Raw genomic sequence first — 21,755 nt, forward strand, 5'->3', positions numbered from 1 at the left:
TTTTAAAATGAGGATAGGTTGAAGGACCTGTAGGACAACATCCAGTATTGCTACATTTGCATTATAGGAATCCCAGAAGGATAAGAGAGAGAAAAGGGGGCCGAAAACTCATTTAAAGAAACAGTATCTGAAAACTTCCCTAACCTGGGGAAGGAAAGAGACACCCAGGTCCAGGAAACACAGAGAACCCCAAACAAGGCCCAAACATGTTAACCCCAAGACACATAACTAAAATGTCAAAAATTAAAATTAGAATCTTAAGACCAAAATAGAAAACCAACTACTTATATACAAGGAAAACCCTATAAGACTGTCAGCTGATTTTTCGACAGAAACTTTTCAGGTCAGAAGAAAGTAGCAGGTTATAATCAGAGAGCTCAAAGGAAAGAAACCTACAACCAGGAATACTCTACCTAACAAGGTTATCATTCAGAACTAAAGAAGCAATAGTTTCCCGGATGAAAGTTAAAGGAGTTCATCAGCATTAAGCTGGCCTTATAAGAAATGTGAAAGGACTTACAGCAGAAAAGACTATGACTAGATGTAGGAAAACTATTAGAAGATAAAATTTACTAGTAAAAACAATATATAGTATAGGTAGAAAATCAATCACTTATAAAGCCATATGCAGGTTAAAAGACAAAAGTAGTAAAGTCAATTATATCTAATAAATTAGTTAAGGGATTCAAGAAATAGAAGATATAAAATATGATGTCATATACATAAAACATAGAGAAGAAGGAGTAAAAATGTAGTGCTTTTAGAATGTATTCGAACTCAAAACCACCAACTTAATATAGACTGTTATATACTTGGGATGTTATATATGATCCTCATGGTGACCATAAAACCAAAAACCTGTAATAGATACAAAAAGGAGAAAAAAATCCAAGCATAAGACTAAGGAAGTGACTAATCACAAGGGAGGAGTAGAAGAGAAGAAGAAAGAAACAGAGAACTACAAAAACAAGAAAATAATTAACAAAATGGTAATAAATATATGTCTATCAATAATTAAGTGTAAATGGTCTAAATGCTCTAATCAAAGGACATAAGGTAACTGAATGGATTAAAAATTAAAAAAAGAAGACCCATCTATATGCTGTCTACAAGAGACTCACTTCAAACCTCAAAAACATGCAGACTTAAAGTTAGAAGGTAGAAAAAGACACCATGCAAAAGAAAACCAGAAAAAAAATCTGGGGTAGCAGTACTTACATCAGACAAAATTGACAAAATAACACAAAGGCTATAACAAAAGACAAAGAAGGACATTACATAACAATCAAGGGATTGCTCCAACAAGATGATATAACACTTATAAATATCTATACACCCAATAAACAAGCAGCCTGATTATATACAAAGCAAATGTTAAGAGACATAAAGGGAGAAATTGACAAAATAGCATTAAGAGTAGGGGAGTTTAACACCCCAGTTATATCAATCAGTAGATCATCCTGAAAGAAAATAAATAAGAAACAGTCACTTTGAGTTACACAAAAGTCCATGTGGATTTAACAAATACATACAGAACATTCCATCCAAAAACAGCAGAATATGCATTCTTTTCAAATGCACCTAGAACAATTAAGGTAATAGACACTATGGAAGAAGAGTATGGAGCTTCCCCCAAAACTAAAAGTAGAAATACCATATGACCCAGCATTTCCACTTCCAGATATTTACCCAAAGAAAATAGAAATGCTAATTCAAAAAGATATCTGCACCCCTACGTTTACTGTAGATAGAAAGTGTTGGTGGAGGATGGACAAAATAGGTGAAGAAAATTAAAAGATATAAACTTCCAGTTATGAAATAAATAATTCACCAAGGTGTAATTTACAGCATAGCAAGTACAGTAGGTAATATTGTAATAATTTTGTATGGTGATCAGTGGTAACTATACTTATCATGGTGAACATTTCATAATGTATATAATTGTCGATTCACTATGCTGTACACTAATATTTATATTATATTTACAATATAATTTAATTTTTAAACCTATAAATAAAATGTAAGAATAGTAAATAAGTACACATATAAGTATATAAATATACTTTGGAAATACTACTCTAGTGTTGTTAATAAAAAGGTGTGAATCTAGGGGTGCCTGAGTGGCTCAGTGGGTTGAAGCCCCTGCTTTCGGCTCAGGTCATGATCCCAGGCTCTGGGATCAAGCCCCGCATGGGGCTCTCTGCTCAGCAGGGAGCCTGCTTCCCCCTCTCTCTCTGCCTGCCTCTCTGCCTACTTGTGATCTCTGTCAAATAAATAAATAAAATCTTTAAAAAAAAAAAAGTTGTGAATCTAATCTTTGTTCCTTATAGATGACCTGCTGCTTTCTCTCTGGAATTGTTTCCTTTTCTTAAATTTCACCCTACAGTGTCAAAGCATTGACAGATTTCCCCTTTATCTCTCTTGTTTTGTACACAATAAGTCCATTCAATCTTTCTTTAATTGTGGAAAATTTTCAATTAGCAGTTCTTCAAATATTTAACTTTTATTTCTTTATGTTAATCAGATGTTGACACTCTATTTGTCACACTGCTTTTTTTTTTTTTTTTCATTTTTCCAGTTCTTTGTCTCTTCTTGATGCCTTCTGGGAATGTTTCAAAACATATTCTATCTCATTAATTCACTCATCAACTGTATTCTTTCAACCCATGAATTAAGTTTTTCATTTCTATTATATCTGACTGGTACTTTTTTTTATAAATTCTTGTCCCTGTTTAATGTTTTCAGTGCCCTGCTGTATGCCCTTGAGAATGTTTATCAGGATTATTGTAAATCCTTTTTTCTTTGGCTCATTAGTTCTGCTCCCCCTGGAATTAGTTGTTCAGTCTGTGATCTCTCCTTTCTGGTGCTTTACATCTGTGATCTTCAAATGTCTCTTTATTTGTCCTATTCCTTTCAGAGTATCAGCTATCTGAGTTCCATCCATATCCCACTTACTTCTAAGTCATGCCCAGAATTAGACTCAAAGGAGGAAAACCACAATTGCTGTAAATTCCACATTTTAATTCACCTATAACACAAACTAGATTTAATGTCCTCAAGCTTTAGCCTGATTTGACTTGGTTATCTTTTCATATTAGTGGAATTGGACTATGTCACAGAATCACCAAACATTTTCCATTTGCTTATGGAAAGAGACAGTTTTCTAGGGCTGTTGGGAGGGCTAATAATGGCGAGTGGCAAATAACTGTAGAAAATGTAATTATTTATTGATGGAAAAATGTCTTGGAACCTTAATACTTTGTGATTGCTATGGTGAATGTTATTTTCCTTCCTCCCCTTCATAGACCCTATAGGTTATAAAGTTTTTAATTCAAAAATTATTACAATTTAGTTGTGAGGATTTCTTAACTGAATTCTTACTGACCCCCAAGATAACTAGAGAAGCCTCTTGGGTTTTACAAAACCAGTTTGGATATTGCTTATCTAAAAACCAAAATTATTTTAGCATCTTTTGTGGAATTGTTTCTGCCTTGCCTTCATGGTCTTGATGTATCAGTATTTTTATCTTACCAGACACCTGTGCAGATGTCTAGCCTTTTCTTTTGAGCTGACATTCACTTTTTAACAGATATTTGTTGAACACTTGGCATACTATTGTTCTAGTTGCCAGGTGCCCAGCAAGAAAGGCACAGTCCCTGCTTTCACAGAACATTAGAGTTTAACAAAGAATCCAGACTGAATATTTATACTAGAGCAGGGAGTTTTTTCTGTGTTGTCTTGCTTTGTATACCAGGCGCCTAGAACAGTGTAAATATTGGTTGAATGTTAAGCAGGTAAATACTGGGCACTAATTACAGGTGTGTTAAATGTTATGGAGGAAAAATGGAGGCATCATGGGGTATAGGAGCCTTACCTGATCTGGGGGATCATATAGAATTAGGTCTCCCACTGATAAAGCCATCCTTTTCCAAGTGGTTTATGCAGGCTCATTTAAACAATCAGTGCCTAGTTCCTATTGTGCATGGTGGTTTGAACCACCTTGGATTTTTCAGTATTGGTTTCTGTAAATGAGAAGTGAGATGAATTGCTTAACAATACCGTATGCTTATAGAAACTAAAGAAAAAATCAGTTTAAGAAAGCTGATCCGTGTTTCTTGCTTCTTGCCTATCCATTCCATCACCCCATTTTCTCTTCTATCTTGCAGATGAAGGAGCTTCTATGCACCCTTGTGATGATACATACTGTGGACCTTTCCCAGAATCTGAGCCAGAAGTGAAAGCTGTAGCCACTTTCCTCCGAAAACACAGGAAGCACATTAGAGCTTACCTCTCCTTTCATGCATATGCTCAGATGTTGCTGTATCCCTATTCTTACAAATACGCAACAATCCCCAACTTTAGCTGTGTGGTAAGTATTTGCACTTGTATATGCATGTCATGCTTTACGCTTCTTTTCTAAAGCTAAAAGGGGTCTGAGTAGTAATGGTAATAGCAAACACATATTGTGTTTATTCTAATAAGCATCTTTTATGTATCAACTCATTTATTTTCCATAAGCATATGAGATAGGCAACTATTATTGTCCCCATTTTACAGATGAGGAAACTGAAACCTAGGGAAATAAAGTAATTAGACACAGAATGCACAGCTACTAAGTGCCCTGGCCAGGCTTCAGCCCCCAGTCTAGCTCTGGCCTTGTCACTTTGAACCACTGCACTACGCTGCTTCTCAAATGCAGTCATTTCAAACCAATTTACATTCTTAGCACGGGTTACACAGAAAGTTGTCAGGATGGATGTGATTAGTATTATAGCTTCGGTCAAGTATACAGGACTATAATTAATTTTATTGAGTAAATAATTGTTCATAAATTATGGTCTGACTCTCATTAATTAAAAGTAAGATTTAATTTATGAGCACTATTTGCTTAATGGTACTAAGTCTCTGGGCATGTATCTGACAAGTCGGTGCTGAGAATGAACAGCCCTTCAGGCATAAGATTAGTTGGCAGTGAAAAAGCAGTTTCTTTCTTCCTCATCTCAGAAACCCAACAAGCTATCCACTGTAGGGCAAAATGCCTTGTAAAGTGAGTCTGATTCAAAGCCTCTGGCATCTGAAGGACTGTAAAATTCAAAACCAGGTCAAACTAATATACAGTGTTAGAAATGAGGGAGAGGAAGGGAACAGTGACTAGGAGGACATATAGGAAGGAAAGCTTTTGGGTTTTGCTATTGATGTTCTATCCTTTGGCCTGGACGATGGTTACATGAATGTGTGTAATTTGTGATCATTCATTGAGTTATGAACTGAAAATGTGTATATTCTTCTGTATGTATAATTCTTCTTGAATTAAAAGCTTTGATAAAAGAGAAGCATCCCCTTTCTTCCTACACCTTGAACTCTAAATTCTTCACCAGTTGGTTGGAGTGGGAGGAATTCCTGACCCAGATGTCTAGGACCTGGAAGGAATGGAGAATATGAGGAGGTCTGAGGAAGGCCTGAGGGAAGGCTTCTATTCTGTCCAAAGAGGAACTTTGTTCTTAGCATAACCAAGCAAAAACTCTGAGCAAATTCTCTTGAGAAATTTTATAAAGGTGGTAGTTCTATTTAAGAGTGCAATTCGTGGGGTGTCTGGGTGGCTCAGTGGGTTAAAAACTCTGCCTTCCGCTCAGGTCATGATCCCAGGGTCATGATCCCAGGGATCAAGCCCCAGATCTGGCTCTCTGCTCAGCAGAGAGCCTGCTTCCTCCTCTCTCTCTGCCTGCTTCTCTGCCTACTTGTGATCTCCAGAAGAGACAAGATGGTGGGGAAGTAGGAGGAAGCGCCGTTTCAACCTGTACCCTAAAGTGAGCTGATTACCTACCAAAGAACTCTGATCACCCATACTTGTGATCTCCATCTGTCAAATAAATAAATAAATAATTTTTTTTAAAAAGTCCAATTCATCAACTACTGTGTGAGTCAAATAGGGTTGTTGTTGTTGTTGTTTTTAACCCGACTGTTAACCTATTTTTAACCACCCTGTATCACACAATGCTTCTCTAGGTTTATATTCAGCCCTTTCTAAGTTGGGCACAGTGTCTATTTATATTCTCACAACAGACTAAATGGAGTATGCAATATATTAAAACTATTACCTGAGTTAAGCTTATTTTCATTTTGTCTTGGATCAGATTTTGTCTGTCTTGGATATGGTATAAAGAGTAGACCAGTGATTCACAATCAAGGATGACTTTGCCTCCCAGAGACACTGAATAATGTTGAAGACATTTTGATTATCACAAGGCTGGAGGATGTTATTAGCAGCTAGTGGATAGAGGCCAAGGATGCTGCTAAACAGCCTACAATGTACAGGACAGCCTCCTGCAGCAAAGAATTATTCAGTCCAGACTGTCAATAATACCACTTTGAGAAATACTGTTACCAGGTTACATATAATCTAAGTCACTAATGCCACAATTAAAATTCTCAGGAACTAGGTAGTCTCTGAATGTTAACAGAAACCTTCCAATTCTAATAAATTGTTCAAAAACATCCCATCAGGGACGCCTGGGTGACTCCGTCATTAAGTGTCTGCCTTCGGCTCAGGTCCTGGGATTGAGCCCCGCATCGGGCTCCCTGCTCAGCAAGAAGCCTCCTTCTCCCTCTCCCACTGCCCTTGCTTGTGTTTCCTCTCTTGCTGTCTCTCCCTCTGTGAAATATATAAATAAAAAATCTTAAAAAAAAAAGTTAAAATACCATCAATGTAGGAGCCTTTGCTTCACTAACATTTTTAGGTCATTCATTAACTTGCTTTAAATATGGAGCTATTTGAATAAAAAATATATTCCTGACTTAGTTGAGGTTCACTAAGTGAGGCCTGGGTCCTTTTGAACAATTGAAAAGAGGAAGCAATAAAGAAAGGAGGAATTGCATAAACTCTTTCAAATGGGTATCCGGCTACACCACCCTGGAAAATAATTCCTAGAGAACTTTATGAAGTTTTTACTTTTTGTGGACTGATCATATCCAACCATCTTATCAGCCTCCACCTGCACCTGAGTGATAGAAGTGCCATGAGCTCAAAACGCTAAAACTGTGCATACATTTTGTGTAAATAAACTAAGTGGTTGTATTTTTTTTCTTAAAAGATTTTTGGGGGTAGTTTAGTCATCTGAAATAATGAGGAACAAAATTCTCCTCACCAGCAGAACACAGTAATCTTCTAAATGTAGAAATAACTGCCTTTGCCATGGAATATTGCTGAAACCATTGGAGAAGATGTTAAAATCTCAGAACATTCTCCGTAAAAGTATCTTATTATGGTGTTTACATTCCTTTTCTGTTGGCTCCTGAGAGGAGGATGTCATCCTGAGTGAGATGAATAATAAATTGTCTGCCAGGTTCTGGAGGCTGGTCCCTTAGTATCCTCCAAGAGTAGCATTTGCTGCAAATGCTGCCTTATGCATCCCTGAGGTGAATGAGGACAGCAAGCTGAAGCTGGGTCCAACACACAGCGCCGTGTTGCCCAGAGAACTTCAACCGGTATAATAAATTATTTATAGGCAAATGGAAATGGGAGAGCTATATACCGGTTTCACCATACTTCTTTTCCTCTCACTGGTCATACAATACTTCCTTAACTCCTTATCGAAACTAATGCTGTTACACCATTTGAAAATGTTTTGAAGTGTAGTCAGTATCACTTTAGTTTATGTTAGAACATTCGCCTTTTAGTATTTTTACTGTGTTGTTCATTTTTCCTGATTTGGAGCATTGATAGGTAGCGTTCCGCCTCAGAATTTCTCCATCTTAGCAGTACCTGAGCTCTGTCAGAGGCGTATGTAACTCTAGAAGTCATGGAGCATTCCACAATTGTTCTTCCTATTCCTGCAGGGATAAATGAATAGCATAAGAGAAGACACTCTTCCTGAACTAAAGGGTTTCTAATTGATCCAAGTGTGTTTTAAATATCTTGTACATAGCCACTGAAGTATGTACTTAAGGATCAATAAGATTATCTTGACACCCTTGCAGAGCTATGCTTATTCAACATTCATGCAAGAAATATCGACTAAGCTTCTGTTATACACAGGCACATTGCTAAATAATGCATATGTAGCTATGAAGAAGACTGGCATGGGCTCTGCCCTGTCAAGCATTTTGTAGTTCATAGAAACAAGTGTCTCTGAATGAAAGTGAAGAGGACAGAACACTAAATCAGCATCAGAAGATATGGGCACTTACCTCGACCACTCCTTGTCATGCAACCCCAACCTGCCCATTGAACCTTGCTGAGCCTTTTCTTTCTTGTCTGTTAAATGGAAATATTACTGATCACTGACTTGGTGTAAGGATCAATCAAAGGACATAATGTGTTCTAAAATATAAACTGCAGCATGTGACAAGGAATATTATTACCATTATTATTAAATATACCTATTACCTAATGTGCCCAACCTTGCTCTCCAAATTGAAGACTGATAAGGCTCAAACAACATGCCAGTGTTTCTTAGGGTTTCAATGCAGTGACGTAAAGTGATATCAGCTCTCCCTTTTCCCTCACAGGAATATGCAGCTTATAAAGCTGTGAATGCACTTCGGTCAGTATATGGGGTACAGTATAGATATGGACCTGCCTCCAGCACGTTGTGTAAGTTTCCTCTGTATTTTGTGTTAGAATCATCTCTTGAACCAAGATCCTGTAAAATGACTTCCTTTAAAAAAACAACAGAAGTGTGTTCCCCCTTAATGAGAAATTTTTGACAACCAAATTAGCCAAGGAAGATGGAGGGAGTTTATATTTGATTAGTTTTACACTGCTTGACATAAATCACTGTACCAATTGAAATAAATTCTAAGCAGAGACTATTCTAAGCATGTAGTAATGACTACAAAGTTGAAATGAAATCTTATGACAGTAGAAAGTACCCAAATGGGCTTCTTAAACAATTGTAACTACTGTAGGGGTGGAAATGGGCCTTGAGAATATAATGAAGCAATGTCTCAGCCCTAAAAGAGCTTTCCTTTTATTCCTTTCCTCCACCATTCTTGCTATGAAATTGTATTTCTTATGTAATGGCTTCAGCTGCATTTCCCCTTAAAAGGAGATTTAAAATTTTTTTTCTTTTTCAAATAAATTTATTATTTGAATTTTAGGTAGTTAACATACAGTACAATATTGGTTTCTGGAGGAGAATTCAATGATTCATTGAATTCTATATACAGCACCCAGTGCTCAACACAACAAGGGCCCTCCTTAATAATATCCATCACCCATCTAGCCCATCTGCCACCCACCTCCCTCCATTATCTCTGTTTGTTCTCTACTGTTAAAAGCCTCTTATGGCTTCTTTCCCTCTCACCTTTTTTCTTTTTCTCCTGTCCCATATATACATCTGTTTTCTTTCTTAAATTCCACATATGAGTGAGATCATGTGGTATTTGTCTTTTACTGACTTATTTCACTTAGCATAATACACTCTAGCTCCATCCACAACATTGCAAATGTCAAGATTTCATTTTTTTGATGGCTAATATTCCATTTGTGTGTGTGTACCACTTCTTTATCCATTTACCAGTTGATGGACAGTTGAGTTCTCTCCATAGTTTGGCTATTGTTGATAATGCTGCTATAAACATCGGGGAGCATGTATTCCTTCAAGTCTGTATTTTTGTATCTTTTTGGTAAATACTTGGTTGTATAACTGCAGGCTCATGGGACACTTCTATTTTTAACTTTTTGAGGAACCTCCATACTGTTCTCCAGAGTTGCTGCACCAGTGTGCATTCCCACCAACAGTGCAAGAGGGCTCCCCTTTCTCTGCATCCTCGCCAACACGTATTGTTTCCTGTGTTGTTAATTTTAGCCATTCTAGCAGGTGTGAAGTGGTATCTTATCATGGCTCTGATTTGTATTTCTCTGACGATGAGTGATGGTGAGCATCTTTTCATGTGTCTGTAACCTATCTGGATGTCTTCTTTGGAAAAATGTCTATTCATATCTTCTGCCCATTTCTTAACCAGGTTATTTGTTTTTTGGGTGTTAAGTTGGTAAGTTCTTTATAGGTTTTGGATACTAACCCTTCATCAGATAGGTAATTTGCAAATATATTCTCCCATTCTGTAAGCTGACTTTTAGTTTTGTTAACTGTGTACTTCACTGTGCAGAAAATTCTTATCTTGATGAAGTCCCAATAGTTCATTTTTGCTTTTGTTTTCCTCGCCTGTGGTGACATGAAGAGTAAGAAAATTGTTAAAGCTGAGGTCAAAGAAGTTTCTGTCTATGTTCTCTTCTAGGATGTTGTTGGTTTCTGGTCTCACATTTAAGTCTTTCATCCATTTTTAATTTGTTTTTGTGTGTGGTGTAAGAAAGTGATCCAGTTTCATTGTTCTGCATGCTGCTGTGTGGTTTTCCCAACACCATTTGTGAAGAGACTATTTATTTCCATTGGACGTTCTTTCCTGCAAAAAATCCAAAGATTAGTTGACCATATAGTTGTGGGTCCATTTCTAGGTTCTATATTCTATTCCACTGATCTATGTGTCTGCATTTGTTATAGTACCATGCGGTCTTGATGACTACAGCTTTGTTACATAGCTCAAAATCTAGAATTGTAACGCCTCCAGTTTTGTTTTTCTTTTTCAGAATTACTTTGGCTATTTGGGGTCTTATGTGGTTCCATGTAAATTTTTTTTTCTTTAGATTTTTTTTTATAAATTTTATTTTATTTTTTATAAACATATATTTTTATCCCCAGGGGTACAGGTCTGTGAATCGCCAGGTTTACACATTTCACAGCACTCACCATAGCACACACACAACCCCAATGTCCATAACCCCACCCCCCCTCCCAACCCCCCCCTGCCCCCATTAACCATCAGTTTGTTTTGTGAGATTAAGAGTCACTTATGGTTTGTCTCCCTCCCAATCCCATCTTGTTTCATTTACTCTTCTCCTAACTCCTTAACCCCCCATGTTGCATCTCCTCTCCCTCATATCAGGGAGATCATATGATAATTGTCTTTCTCCGATTGACTTATTTCGCTAAGCATGATACCCTCTAGTTCCATCCACATCGTTGCAAATGGCAAGATTTCATTTCTTTTGATGGCTGCATAGTATTCCATTGTGTATATATACCACATCTTCTTTATCCATTCGTCTGTTGATGGACATCTAGGTTCTTTCCATAGTTTGGCTATTGTAGACATGGCTGCTATAAACATTCGGGTGCACGTGCCCCTTCGGATCACTACGTTTGTATCTTTAGGGTAAATACCCAGCAGTGCAATTGCTGGGTCATAGGGTAGTTCTATTTTCAACATTTTGAGGAACCTCCATGCTGTTTTCCAGAGTGGTTGCACCAGCTTGCATTCCCACCAACAGTGTAGGAGGGTTCCCCTTTCTCTGCATCCTCGCCAGCATGTCATTTCCTGACTTGTTCATTTTAGCCATTCTGACTGGTGTGAGGTGGTATGTCATTGTGGTTTTGATTTGTATTTCGCTGATGCTGAGTGATATGGAGCATTTTTTCATGTGTCTGTTGGCCATCTGGATGTCTTCTTTCCAGAAATGTCTATTCATGTCCTCTGCCCATTTCTTGATTGGATTATTTGTTCTTTGGGTGTTGAGTTTGCTAAGTTCCTTATAGATTTTGGACACTAGCCCTTTATCTGATATGTCATTTGCAAATATCTTCTCCCATTCTGTCAGTTGTCTTTTGGTTTTGTTAACTGTTTCCTTGCTGTGCAAAAGCTTTTGATCTTGATGAAATCCCAATAGTTCATTTTTGCCCTTGCTTCCCTTGCCTTTGGCGATGTTCCTAGGAAGATGTTGCTGCGGCTGAGGTCGAAGAGGTTGCTGCCTGTGTTCTCCTCAAGGATTTTGGTGGATTCCTTTCTCACATTGAGGTCCTTCATCCATTTTGAGTCAATTTTCGTGTGTGGTGTAAGGAAATGATCCAATTTCATTTTTCTGCATGTGGCTGTCCAATTGTCCCAACACCACTTATTGAAGAGGCTGTCTTTTGTCCATTGGACATTCTTAACTGCTTTGTCAAAGATTAGTTGACCATAGAGTTGAGGGTCTATTTCTGGGCTCTCTATTCTGTTCCATTGACCTATGTGTCTGTTTTTGTGCCAGTACAATGCTGTCTTGATGATGACAGCTTTTTAATAGAGCTTGAAGACCGGGATTGTGATGCCACAAACTTTGGCTTTCTTTTTCAATATTGCTTTGGCTATTTGAGGTCATTTCTGGTTCCAAATAAATTTTAGGATTATTTGTTCCATTTCTTTGAAAAAAATGGATGGTACTTTGATAGGAATTGCATTAAATGTGTAGATTGCTTTAGGTAGCATAGACATTTTCACAATATTTATTCTTCCAATCCAGGAGCATGGGACATTTTTCCATTTCTTTGTGTCTTCCTCAATTTCTTTCTTGAGTACTTTATAGTTTTCTTTGTATAGATTCTTAGTCTCTTTGGTTAGGTTTATACCTAGGTATCTTATAGTTTTGGGTGCAATTGTAAAAGGGATGGACTCCTTAATTTCTCTTTCTTCTGTCTTGTTGTTGGTGTAGAGAAATGCAACTGATTTCTGTGCATTGATTTTATATCCTGACGCTTTACTGAATTCCTGTACAAGTTCTAGCAGTTTTGGAGTGGAGTCTTTTGGGTTTTCCACATACAGTATCATATCATCTGCAAAGAGTGATAGTTTGACTTCTTCTTTGCCGATTCGGATGCCTTTAATTTCCTTTTGCTGTCTGATTGCTGAGGCTAGGACTTCTAGTACTATGTTGAATAGCAGTGGTGATAATGGACATCCCTGCCGTGTTCCTGACCTTAGTGGAAAAGCTTTCAGTTTTTCTCCATTGAGAATGATATTAGCGGTGGGTTTTTCATAGATGGCTGTGATAATACTGAAGTATGTGCCCTCTATCCCTACACGTTGAAGAGTTTTGATCAGGAAGGGATGCTGTACTTTGTCAAATGCTTTCTCAGCATCTATGGAGAGTATCATATGGTTCTTGTTCTTTCTTTTATTAACGTGTTGTATCACATTGATTGATTTGCGGATGTTGAACCAACCTTGCAGCCCTGGAATAAATCCCACTTGGTCGTGGTGAATAATCCTTTTAATGTACTGTTGAATCCTATTGGCTAGTATTTTGGTGAGAATTTTCGCATCTGTGTTCATCAAGGATATTGGTCTGTAGTTCTCTTTTTGATGGGATCCTTGTCTGGTTTTGGGATCAAGGTGATGCTGGCCTCATAAAATCAGTTTGGAAGTTTTCCTTCCATTTCTATTTTTTGGAACAGTTTCAGGAGAATAGGAATTAGTTCTTCTTTAAATGTTTGGTAGAATTCCCCCGGGAAGCCATCTGGCCCTGGGCTTTTGTTTGTTTGGAGGTTTTTGATGACTGTTTCAATCTCCTTACTGGTTATGGGTCTGTTGAAGCTTTCTATTTCTTCCTGGATCAGTTGTGGTAGTTTATATGTCTCTAGGAATGCATCCATTTCTTCCAGATTGTCAAATTTGTTGGCGTAGAGTTGCTCATAGTATGTTCTTATAATCGTCTGTATTTCTTTGGTGTTCGTTGTGATGTCTCCTCTTTCATTCATGATTTTATTTATTTGGGTCCTTTCTCTTTTCTTTTTGATAAGTCTGGCCAGGGTTTTATCGATCTTATTAATTCTTTCAAAGAACCAGCTCCTAGTTTCGTTGATTTGTTCTTTTGTTTTTTTGGTTTCTATTTCATTCATTTCTGCTCTGATCTTTATGATTTCTCTTTTCCTGCTGGGTTTAGGGTTTCTTTCTTGTTCTTTCTCCAGCTCCTTTAGGTGTAGGGTTAGGTTGTGTACCGGAGACCTTTCTTGTTTCTTGAGAAAGGCTTGTACTGCTATATATTTTCCTCTCAGTACTGCCCTTGCTTTGTCCCACAGATTTTGACCCGTTGTGTTTTCATTATCATTTGTTTCCATGATTTTTTTCAATTCTTCTTTAATTTCTTGGTTGACCCATTCATTCTTTAGAAGGATGCTGTTTAGTCTCCATGTATTTGGGTTCTTTCCAAATTTCCTCCTGTGATTGAGTTCTAGCTTCAGAGCATTGTGGTCTGAAAATATGCAGGGAATGATCCCAATCTTTTGATACCGGTTGAGACCTGATTTAGGACCGAGGATGTGATCTATTCTGGAGAATGTTCCATGTGCACTAGAGAAGAATGTGTATTCTGTTGCTTTGGGATGAAATGTTCTGAATATATCTGTGATGTCCATCTGGTCCAGTGTATCATTTGAGGCCTTGATTTCCTTGTTGATCTTTTGCTTGGATGATCTGTCCATTTCAGTGAGGGGAGTGTTAAAGTCCCCTACTATTACTGTATTGTTGTTGATGTGTTTCTTTGATTTTGTTATTAATTGGTTTATATAGTTGGCTGCTCCCCCGTTAGGGGCATAGATATTTAAAATTGTTAGATCTTCTTGCTGGACAGACCCTTTGACTATGATATAGTGTCCTTCCTCATCTCTTATTATAGTCTTTGGCTTAAAATCTAATTGATCTGATACAAGAATTACCACTCCTGCTTTCTTCTGATGTCCATTACCATGGTAAATTGTTTTCCACCCCCTCACTTTAAATCTGGCGGTGTCTTCGGGCTTAAAATGAGTTTCTTGTAGGCAACATATTGATGGGCTTTGTTTTTTTATCCATTCTGATACCGTGTCTTTTGATTGGGGCATTTAGCCCATTAACATTCAGGGTAACTATTGAGAGATATGAATTTAGTGCCATTGTATTGCCTGTAAGGTGACTGTTATTGTATATTGTTTCTGTTCCTTTCTGATCTACTACTTTTTGGGCCTCTCTTTGCTTAGAGGACCCCTTTCAATATTTCCTGTAGAGCTGGTTTAGTGTTTGCAAATTCTTTCAGTTTTTGTTTGTCCTGGAAGCTTTTAATCTCTCCTTCTGTTTTCAATGATAGCCTAGCTGGATATAGTATTCTTGGCTGCATGTTTTTCTCGTTCACTGCTCTGAATATATCATGCCAGCTCTTTCTGGCCTGCCAGGTCTCTGGATATGTCTGCTGCCAATCTAATATTTTTACCATTGTATGTTACAGACTTCTTTTCCTGGGCTGCTTTCAGGATTTTCTCTGTCACTAAGACTTGTAAATTTTACTATTAGGTGATGGGGTGTGGACCTATTCTCATTGATTTAGAGGGGGGTTCTCTGCACCTCCTGGATTTTGATGCTTGTTCCCTTTGCCATATTTGGGAAATTCTCTCCAATAATTCTCTCCAATATACCTTCTGCTCCCCTCTCTCTTTCTTCTTCTTCTGGAATCCCAATTATTCTAATGTTGTTTCGTCTTATGGTGTCACTTATCTCTCCAATTCTCCCCTCGTGGTCCAGTAGCTGTTTGTCCCTCTTTTGCTCAGCTTCTTTATTCTCTGTCATTTGGTCTTCTATATCGCTAATTCTTTCTTCTGCCTCATTTATCCTAGCAGTGAGAGCCTCCATTTTTGATTGCACCTCATTAATAGCTTTTTTTATTTCAACTTGGTTAGATTTTAGTTCTTTTTTTTCGTCAGAAAGGGCTTTTATATCTCCCAAGAGGGTTTCTCTAATATCTTCCATGCCTTTTTCGAGCCCAGCTAGAACCTTGAGAATCGTCATTCTGAACTCTAGATCTGACATATTACCAATGTCTGTATTGATTAGGTCCCTAGCCTTTGGTACTGCCTCTTGCTCTTTTTTTTTTTTTTTTGTGGTGAATTTTTCTGCCTTGTCATTTTGTCCAGATAAGAGTATATGAAGGAGCAAGTAAAATACTAAAAGGGTGGCAACAACCCCAGGGAAATATGTTTTAACCAAATCAGAAGATATCCCAAATCGTGAAGGGGGAGAAAGGGGATAAAAAGAGGTTCAGAAAGAAAAAAAAATGAAACAAAAGAAGAAAACTAATAAAGCAAAAATATAAAAAAGAAAAAATATATATATATATATTAGATAAACTAGTTAAAAAACGTTAAAAAAGAAAAGGGTAAATGTTAAAAATGAATTAGCAGAAAAAGAAAAAAAATGAAAAAGAAAAAAAATTAAATTAACTGCAAGGCTAAAGAACCATGGGGAGAAAGCCGTGAGTTCCATGCTTTGCTTTCTCCTCCTCTGGAATTCTGCTGCTCTCCTTGGTATTGAACCTGCACTCCTTGGTAGGTGAACTTGGTCCTGGCTGGATTTCTTGTTGATCTTCTGGGGGAGGGGCCTGTTGTAGTGATTCTAAAGTGTCTTTGCCCCAGGAGGAGTTGCACCGCCCTTACCAGGGGCCGGGCTGAGTAATCCTCTCGGGTTTGCTTTTGGGAGCTTTTGTTCCCTGAGCGCTTTCTGTAGAGTTCCGGAGGGCAGGAATGAACATGGCGGCCTCCCAGTCTCTGGCTCGAAGGAGCCGAGAGCCCGGGGCCCCACTCCTCAGTGAACCCTCAGAGAACAGCGCCCAATTACTCCCGTTACCTGCCTCCGGCCACACTCTGAGCTGACCGAGCCTGCAACCGGTTCAAGGTAACCCCGAGCTTAGTGCTCACTCCTCGGCTCAGTCTCTGTAGCCGGCTTCCCTGTTCTAATACCTGTAAGCTCTGCGACACTCAGACACCCCCGATCCTTCTGCGACCCTATGGGATCTGAGGCCACGCTGACCCTGTGTAGGCTTCACCCTGGTTAAGCCTCTGGAGCGATGTCCCTCAGCGGAACAGACTTTTAAAAGTCCTGATTTTGTGCTCCATTGCTCTGCTGCTTTCCGGGAGCCGGCCCCTCCCCCCACGGTCTGTCTTCCCGTTGCTTTGGATTCACTTTCCGCCAGTCCTACCTTTCAGAAAGTGGTTGAGTTTCCGTTTCTAGAATTGCTGTTCTTCTTCTCTTCGATCTCCCGTTGGATTTGTAGGTGTTTGCAATCTTTAGATAAGCTATCTAGCTGATCTCCCGCTACCTGAAGTAGTCTCAGCCTGCTACTTCTCCGCCATCTTGACTCCTCCCTCCGGTTCCATATAAATTTGAAGATGGTTCATTCTAGCTCTGTGAAAGTGCTGGTGATATTTTGATAGGGATTGCATTAAATCTGTAGATTGCTTTGAATAGTATAGATATTTTGACAATGTTTGTTCTTCCAGTCCAATAGCATGGAAAATGTTTTTCCTTTTTTGTGTCCTCTTTAATTGCTTTCATAAGTGTTCTATAGTTTTCAGAGTACACACCTTTTACTTCTGTACTTATTGTTAGATATCTTACTGGTTTTGGTGCGGTTGCAAATGAGATCAATTTCTTGATTTCTTTTTCTGCTGCTTTGTTATTGATATATAGAAATGCCACAGATTTCTGCACATTGATTTTACATACTGTGACTTTGCTGAATTCTTGTATGAATTCTAGCAATTTTCGGTGGAGTCTTTAGGGTTTTCTACATAGAGTATCATGTTGTCTGCATAGAGTAAATTTTTACTTCTTCCTTGTCAATTTGGATGTCTTTTATTTCTTTTTGTTGTCTCATTGCTGAGGCTAAGCCTTCCAATAAGGATCCAGGAAAGGATGCTGTATTTTGTCAAATGCTTTTCCAGCATCTATTGACAGGATCATACAGTTCTTATCCTTTTTTTTATTAATATGGTGTATCATGTTGATTGACTTGCAAGTATTGAACCACCCCTGCAGCCCAGGAATAAATCCCACTGGATCATGCTGAATAATTCCCTTCATGTACTGCTGAATGTAATTTGCTAATATTTTATTGAAATAAAGAGCAACTGGGTATATGGAAAGAACTTGAACAAAAGACCAGAAGACGGGGATTCTCGCCCTGATTTTGGCACTAATCAGGATATAATCCTGGCCAGGATATTAATCCTGAGCTTCGGTTTCCACAACTGTTAAGTGAGGAATTGGACTATGTCATCTCTCATGGCCTCTCAAACTCTAAAATTTTTCAACTATATGAGTTGGAAAATCTAGCAAGAAATCATATATATCTGAATGTCTATGTATGCATACACATAGGTTGTATGTATATGTATAGTTACTGACATCTAATTTTGCTTTCAGTCAAGTACCAAATTTCTCCTTGATTTCTTTAACCTACCAATTATTATATTCTTAACCACTCGTTTTCTTCAGCCTTCACAGAAAAGTTTGGTTTGCCGATTAACATTGCTTATCAAATAAGTATATCCTAATAATGAATGTTTTAAGTATCAGAATTATTTTCAAAGTCTATGATCATTGGTCTCATGCTGACCTTTTTAGAACTGTTTTTCGGGGGCACCTGGGTGGCTCAATCAGTTAAGTGTCTGACTTCAGCTCAGGTCACAACCCCAGAGTCCTGGGATCAAGCCCCACGTCAGGCTCCCTATTCAGAGGAAGACTCCTTCTCCCTCTCCTTCTCCCTCTGCCCCTACCCCATTTGTGCTCCCTCTCTCTCTCTCTCTGTGTCAAATAAATAAATAAAATCTTTAAAAAAACAAAACCATACTTTAAAAAAAAGAAGTTTTTCAGGGGCACCTAGGGTCCTGGGATCAAGCCCCACATCGGGCTCTCTGCTCAGCAGGGAGCCTGCTTCCCCCTCTCTCTCTGCCTACTTGTAATATCTCTCTCTGTGTCAAATAAATAAATAAAATCTTTAAAAAAAAAAGTTTTTCAGTAGTGTCATCCTGAAAAAAAGAAATATAGTATTTCCTAAAATCATATTCTTAATTATTACCAATATAATATATATTAGGTTTAAACATTAATTTTTAAACAATCTTACAGTTTACCTTTTCAGCTTGATATCAAGCCACAGTCATAGTATTATATTTACCAAGAACAACCTGTTACCATAGAAATGAGTCTGTCACATCACGATGATGTAACTATTGGCACACACTGACTCTGGCTTCTATGACTACTATTTGCAATTCCAGTGTACTCTAACCCAGAGGAACAATGAAGCCACAGCCTACCTTCTGTCCTTAACCAAACCAAAGGGAGACTGAGAAACAGCAGAGTGTTTTAATTGTCATCTTAACATAATTTATCTCTAACTTGTCCTGGCAAAAATAGGATAAAAAGGATATTATTCGAGCAGATGAACATACTCTGAAAATTTTTTAATAATAACAGAGTTAGGTCAGTCTGGATCATATTAATTTCAAGAAAAAAGTTTGTAAAGATTCTTCTTTTTAAATTTTTTTTAAAGATTATCTTTATTTACTTGAGCAAGAGTAAGAGAGAGAGAGAGAGAGAGAGAGAGCACAGAGGGAGAGGGATAAGCAGACTCCCTGCTTAGCAGGGAGCTGACATGGGACTCGATCCCAGGACCCTGAGCCGAAGGCAGATGCTTAACCAACTGAGCCCCCAGTTGTCCCTATAAAGATTCTTCCATAAAAGTTTTATTTATAATTATTAAGAGCCTGTTATGCTAAAAACTATATACAAGGCACTTTGGGGCGTAAAGATCCAAAATAATAAGGGCTTATGTATCCTAGCACATTATTTTGTTTAATTTCCACAATGACACTCTGCAGTAGGTATTACCATCCCTTTTTCTAAAGGGAAGATTGAGGCTCAGACAAGTCACAATAGGTGGTGGGATCTGATACAGCCCAAACCCTTCGTCTGCCTCTAGTGCCTGTACTTTCAACCTGTGCTGAAAAGCTGGAGCATGTGAGGTCACAGGAGCCAGAAAGAGAGAATTGCCAATGAATTACCAGCTACATGAAAGGTTGTTGAGAGGTTGAAAGTGGGGTCTGTGGCGGGGGGAAAGCAAAGCAAGAAAGGAGATTAGGCCTGCTGTCACTAGTGACCTGCAAGAACAAAGTTTTCGTAAACAGGCAGAGGCAAGAACCAGACAGAAAGTGGTTGAGGATATAGAGGCAACATGTATGGATTCTCTTTATGTTCTAAAGCAAAGGACAAAGAAAAAAAAAGGATGGCATATAGCATGAGAAGGAAGTGCCATATGAAATTAGTGCTTGAATATTTTGGTCATTGCAGATACAAGAGAAGGTAGTTTAATTAATGAAAGGGTTCCAGAGAAGGAACCCTCTGACTACCAAGGAAGACAATGATGAATGGAATCAAAAGACGACCCTTAAAGAAACAAACAAACAAACAAAAAACCATGCAGGGCTCCACCTCTGAGCTAGGAGGAGGGCAGCTGGAGGGCTGTGATGTCCGTAGAGGAGGACGTGGGATGATTACCTTTTATGGGCATGGGGAATATTGTTCAGTGAGGAACAGGCCTACAAGAGCCTGAGAAATGTTTGGTAAGTGAAGTTCTAGAAAAAGGAGACTGGAGCAGCATTGAGAACAGAGGACATCAGTGACCAGTGTGATTTTACAGCAAAGACTTTCTCCAGCTCCCTCTCAAAGAGTGAAAACAGAGAAACTGGGCTGGGGATTAGGTTGGTTATGGGTGACTGAAGTGAGGGTGGAGATAAATGTTACTGGAATTGAGGCTGAGAAATTTTGAGGTCATCACACTGGAAAAGCATTACTACCTAGACTATATCCTCCAAGATGGTGGCAGGTCGGATTCTTAAGTTCCATGAGCCTAACACCAAGGAACTACTATGAAACCATTCTTGTTGAGACAGTGTTTAATTAGAAGGATTTCAGATCGCCTAGTAAGCAAGTACTACAGATGAACTTTGAAAATTATGCAGACTTTTCAGCGAGGTTCTTTTTTTTTTTTTTAACTTTTAGATGTGAGCTCTGGTAGCTCAATGGATTGGGCCTACAAAAACGGAATACCCTACACATTTGCTTTTGAACTTCGTGACACTGGACATTTTGGATTTTTACTTCCAGAGGTGCTCATCAAACCAACCTGTACAGAGACCATGCTGGCTGTGAAGAATATCACAATGCACCTCCTAAAGAAATGTCCCTGAGATCCAAAGGTCAGGTCAACCACCAGACGGCTGGTTCTCTGCAAGAGCTACTTGTCAATGGGGGGAAATTGTTTTTAAAAAGAAGGGCAACTTCTTAGAAAGAACATATCTGTGGACTTTAAAAGGACGTACTTTATGCAATTCAAGTTTCTATGGCAATACAAAATTGGTTAAAAGAATCTGAGCATAGCCTAGTTTGCTGTAAGAGAAATCCTCCGTTTTATATCATTTTGAGTCATATTTGAGGAAGGGGAAGAGGGGATATTTTCAAGCTCTATTGTCTCAAGAAATGTACAAATTAAGGATTTCACTGCAATAAATCTCCTTTTCTCAATTAAGATTTAGGCTACTAATGTTCAATCACTTTATTTTCATTTGTGGTGGAAACTTTTGAAACAGAGACAACTATATTTCTTAATAAATACACAACTTATCAAGACCTTAGATTCTTCACATCTTCATAACCTGGCATTAGTGCATCATATACCTATAAAAATATACCAAGATAGAGCATTCATGTTTAGACTCTGAGAATACCAGTTACAAAAACAGAAGTAAACATTAATTGAGGTCCCAGACATAGCGTTAAGAGCTTTCCACTAATAATCTCATGTATTGCTCAAATACTATGAGGTAGATACTCCTATTAATCTCATTTTTTCAGATGAGGAAACTGAGACTTAGAAAAGTGATACAGGTTTCCATTTCCAGAAATATGACAAGATAGGTATCTGGACTGTTGGAAATAACTACAACTTCTGGACAAAATGTAATTTTTTTAATCATCTTTAAAACATCAAACAAAAAAAGTAGGAAAACCTCAAGCAAGGCAGGAACCTGGAGAGCTAAATCATGCACTGTTATCCTGAGAGCATTTGTTAAGCC

General features: G+C 38.2%; 1 protein-coding gene across 1 annotated transcript in view; it reads left to right on the forward strand.

Moving 5' to 3' along the window:
• CPA6 (carboxypeptidase A6) overlaps positions 1 to 21,173 on the forward strand; it is a 370,507-nt gene extending 349,334 nt beyond the window's left edge. Inside the window, exons 9-11 of the mRNA XM_047727215.1 lie at positions 4,167 to 4,369; positions 8,509 to 8,593; positions 20,683 to 21,173. Coding sequence (XP_047583171.1) covers positions 4,167 to 4,369; positions 8,509 to 8,593; positions 20,683 to 20,870 — 476 coding nt within the window. The 3' untranslated portion in view covers positions 20,871 to 21,173. The remainder of the gene's footprint in view (positions 1 to 4,166; positions 4,370 to 8,508; positions 8,594 to 20,682) is intronic.
• Positions 21,174 to 21,755: the final 582 nt, after the last annotated feature.

Source organism: Lutra lutra, chromosome 4, assembly GCF_902655055.1.
Source record: "Lutra lutra chromosome 4, mLutLut1.2, whole genome shotgun sequence".
NCBI lineage: Eukaryota > Metazoa > Chordata > Mammalia > Carnivora > Mustelidae > Lutra > Lutra lutra.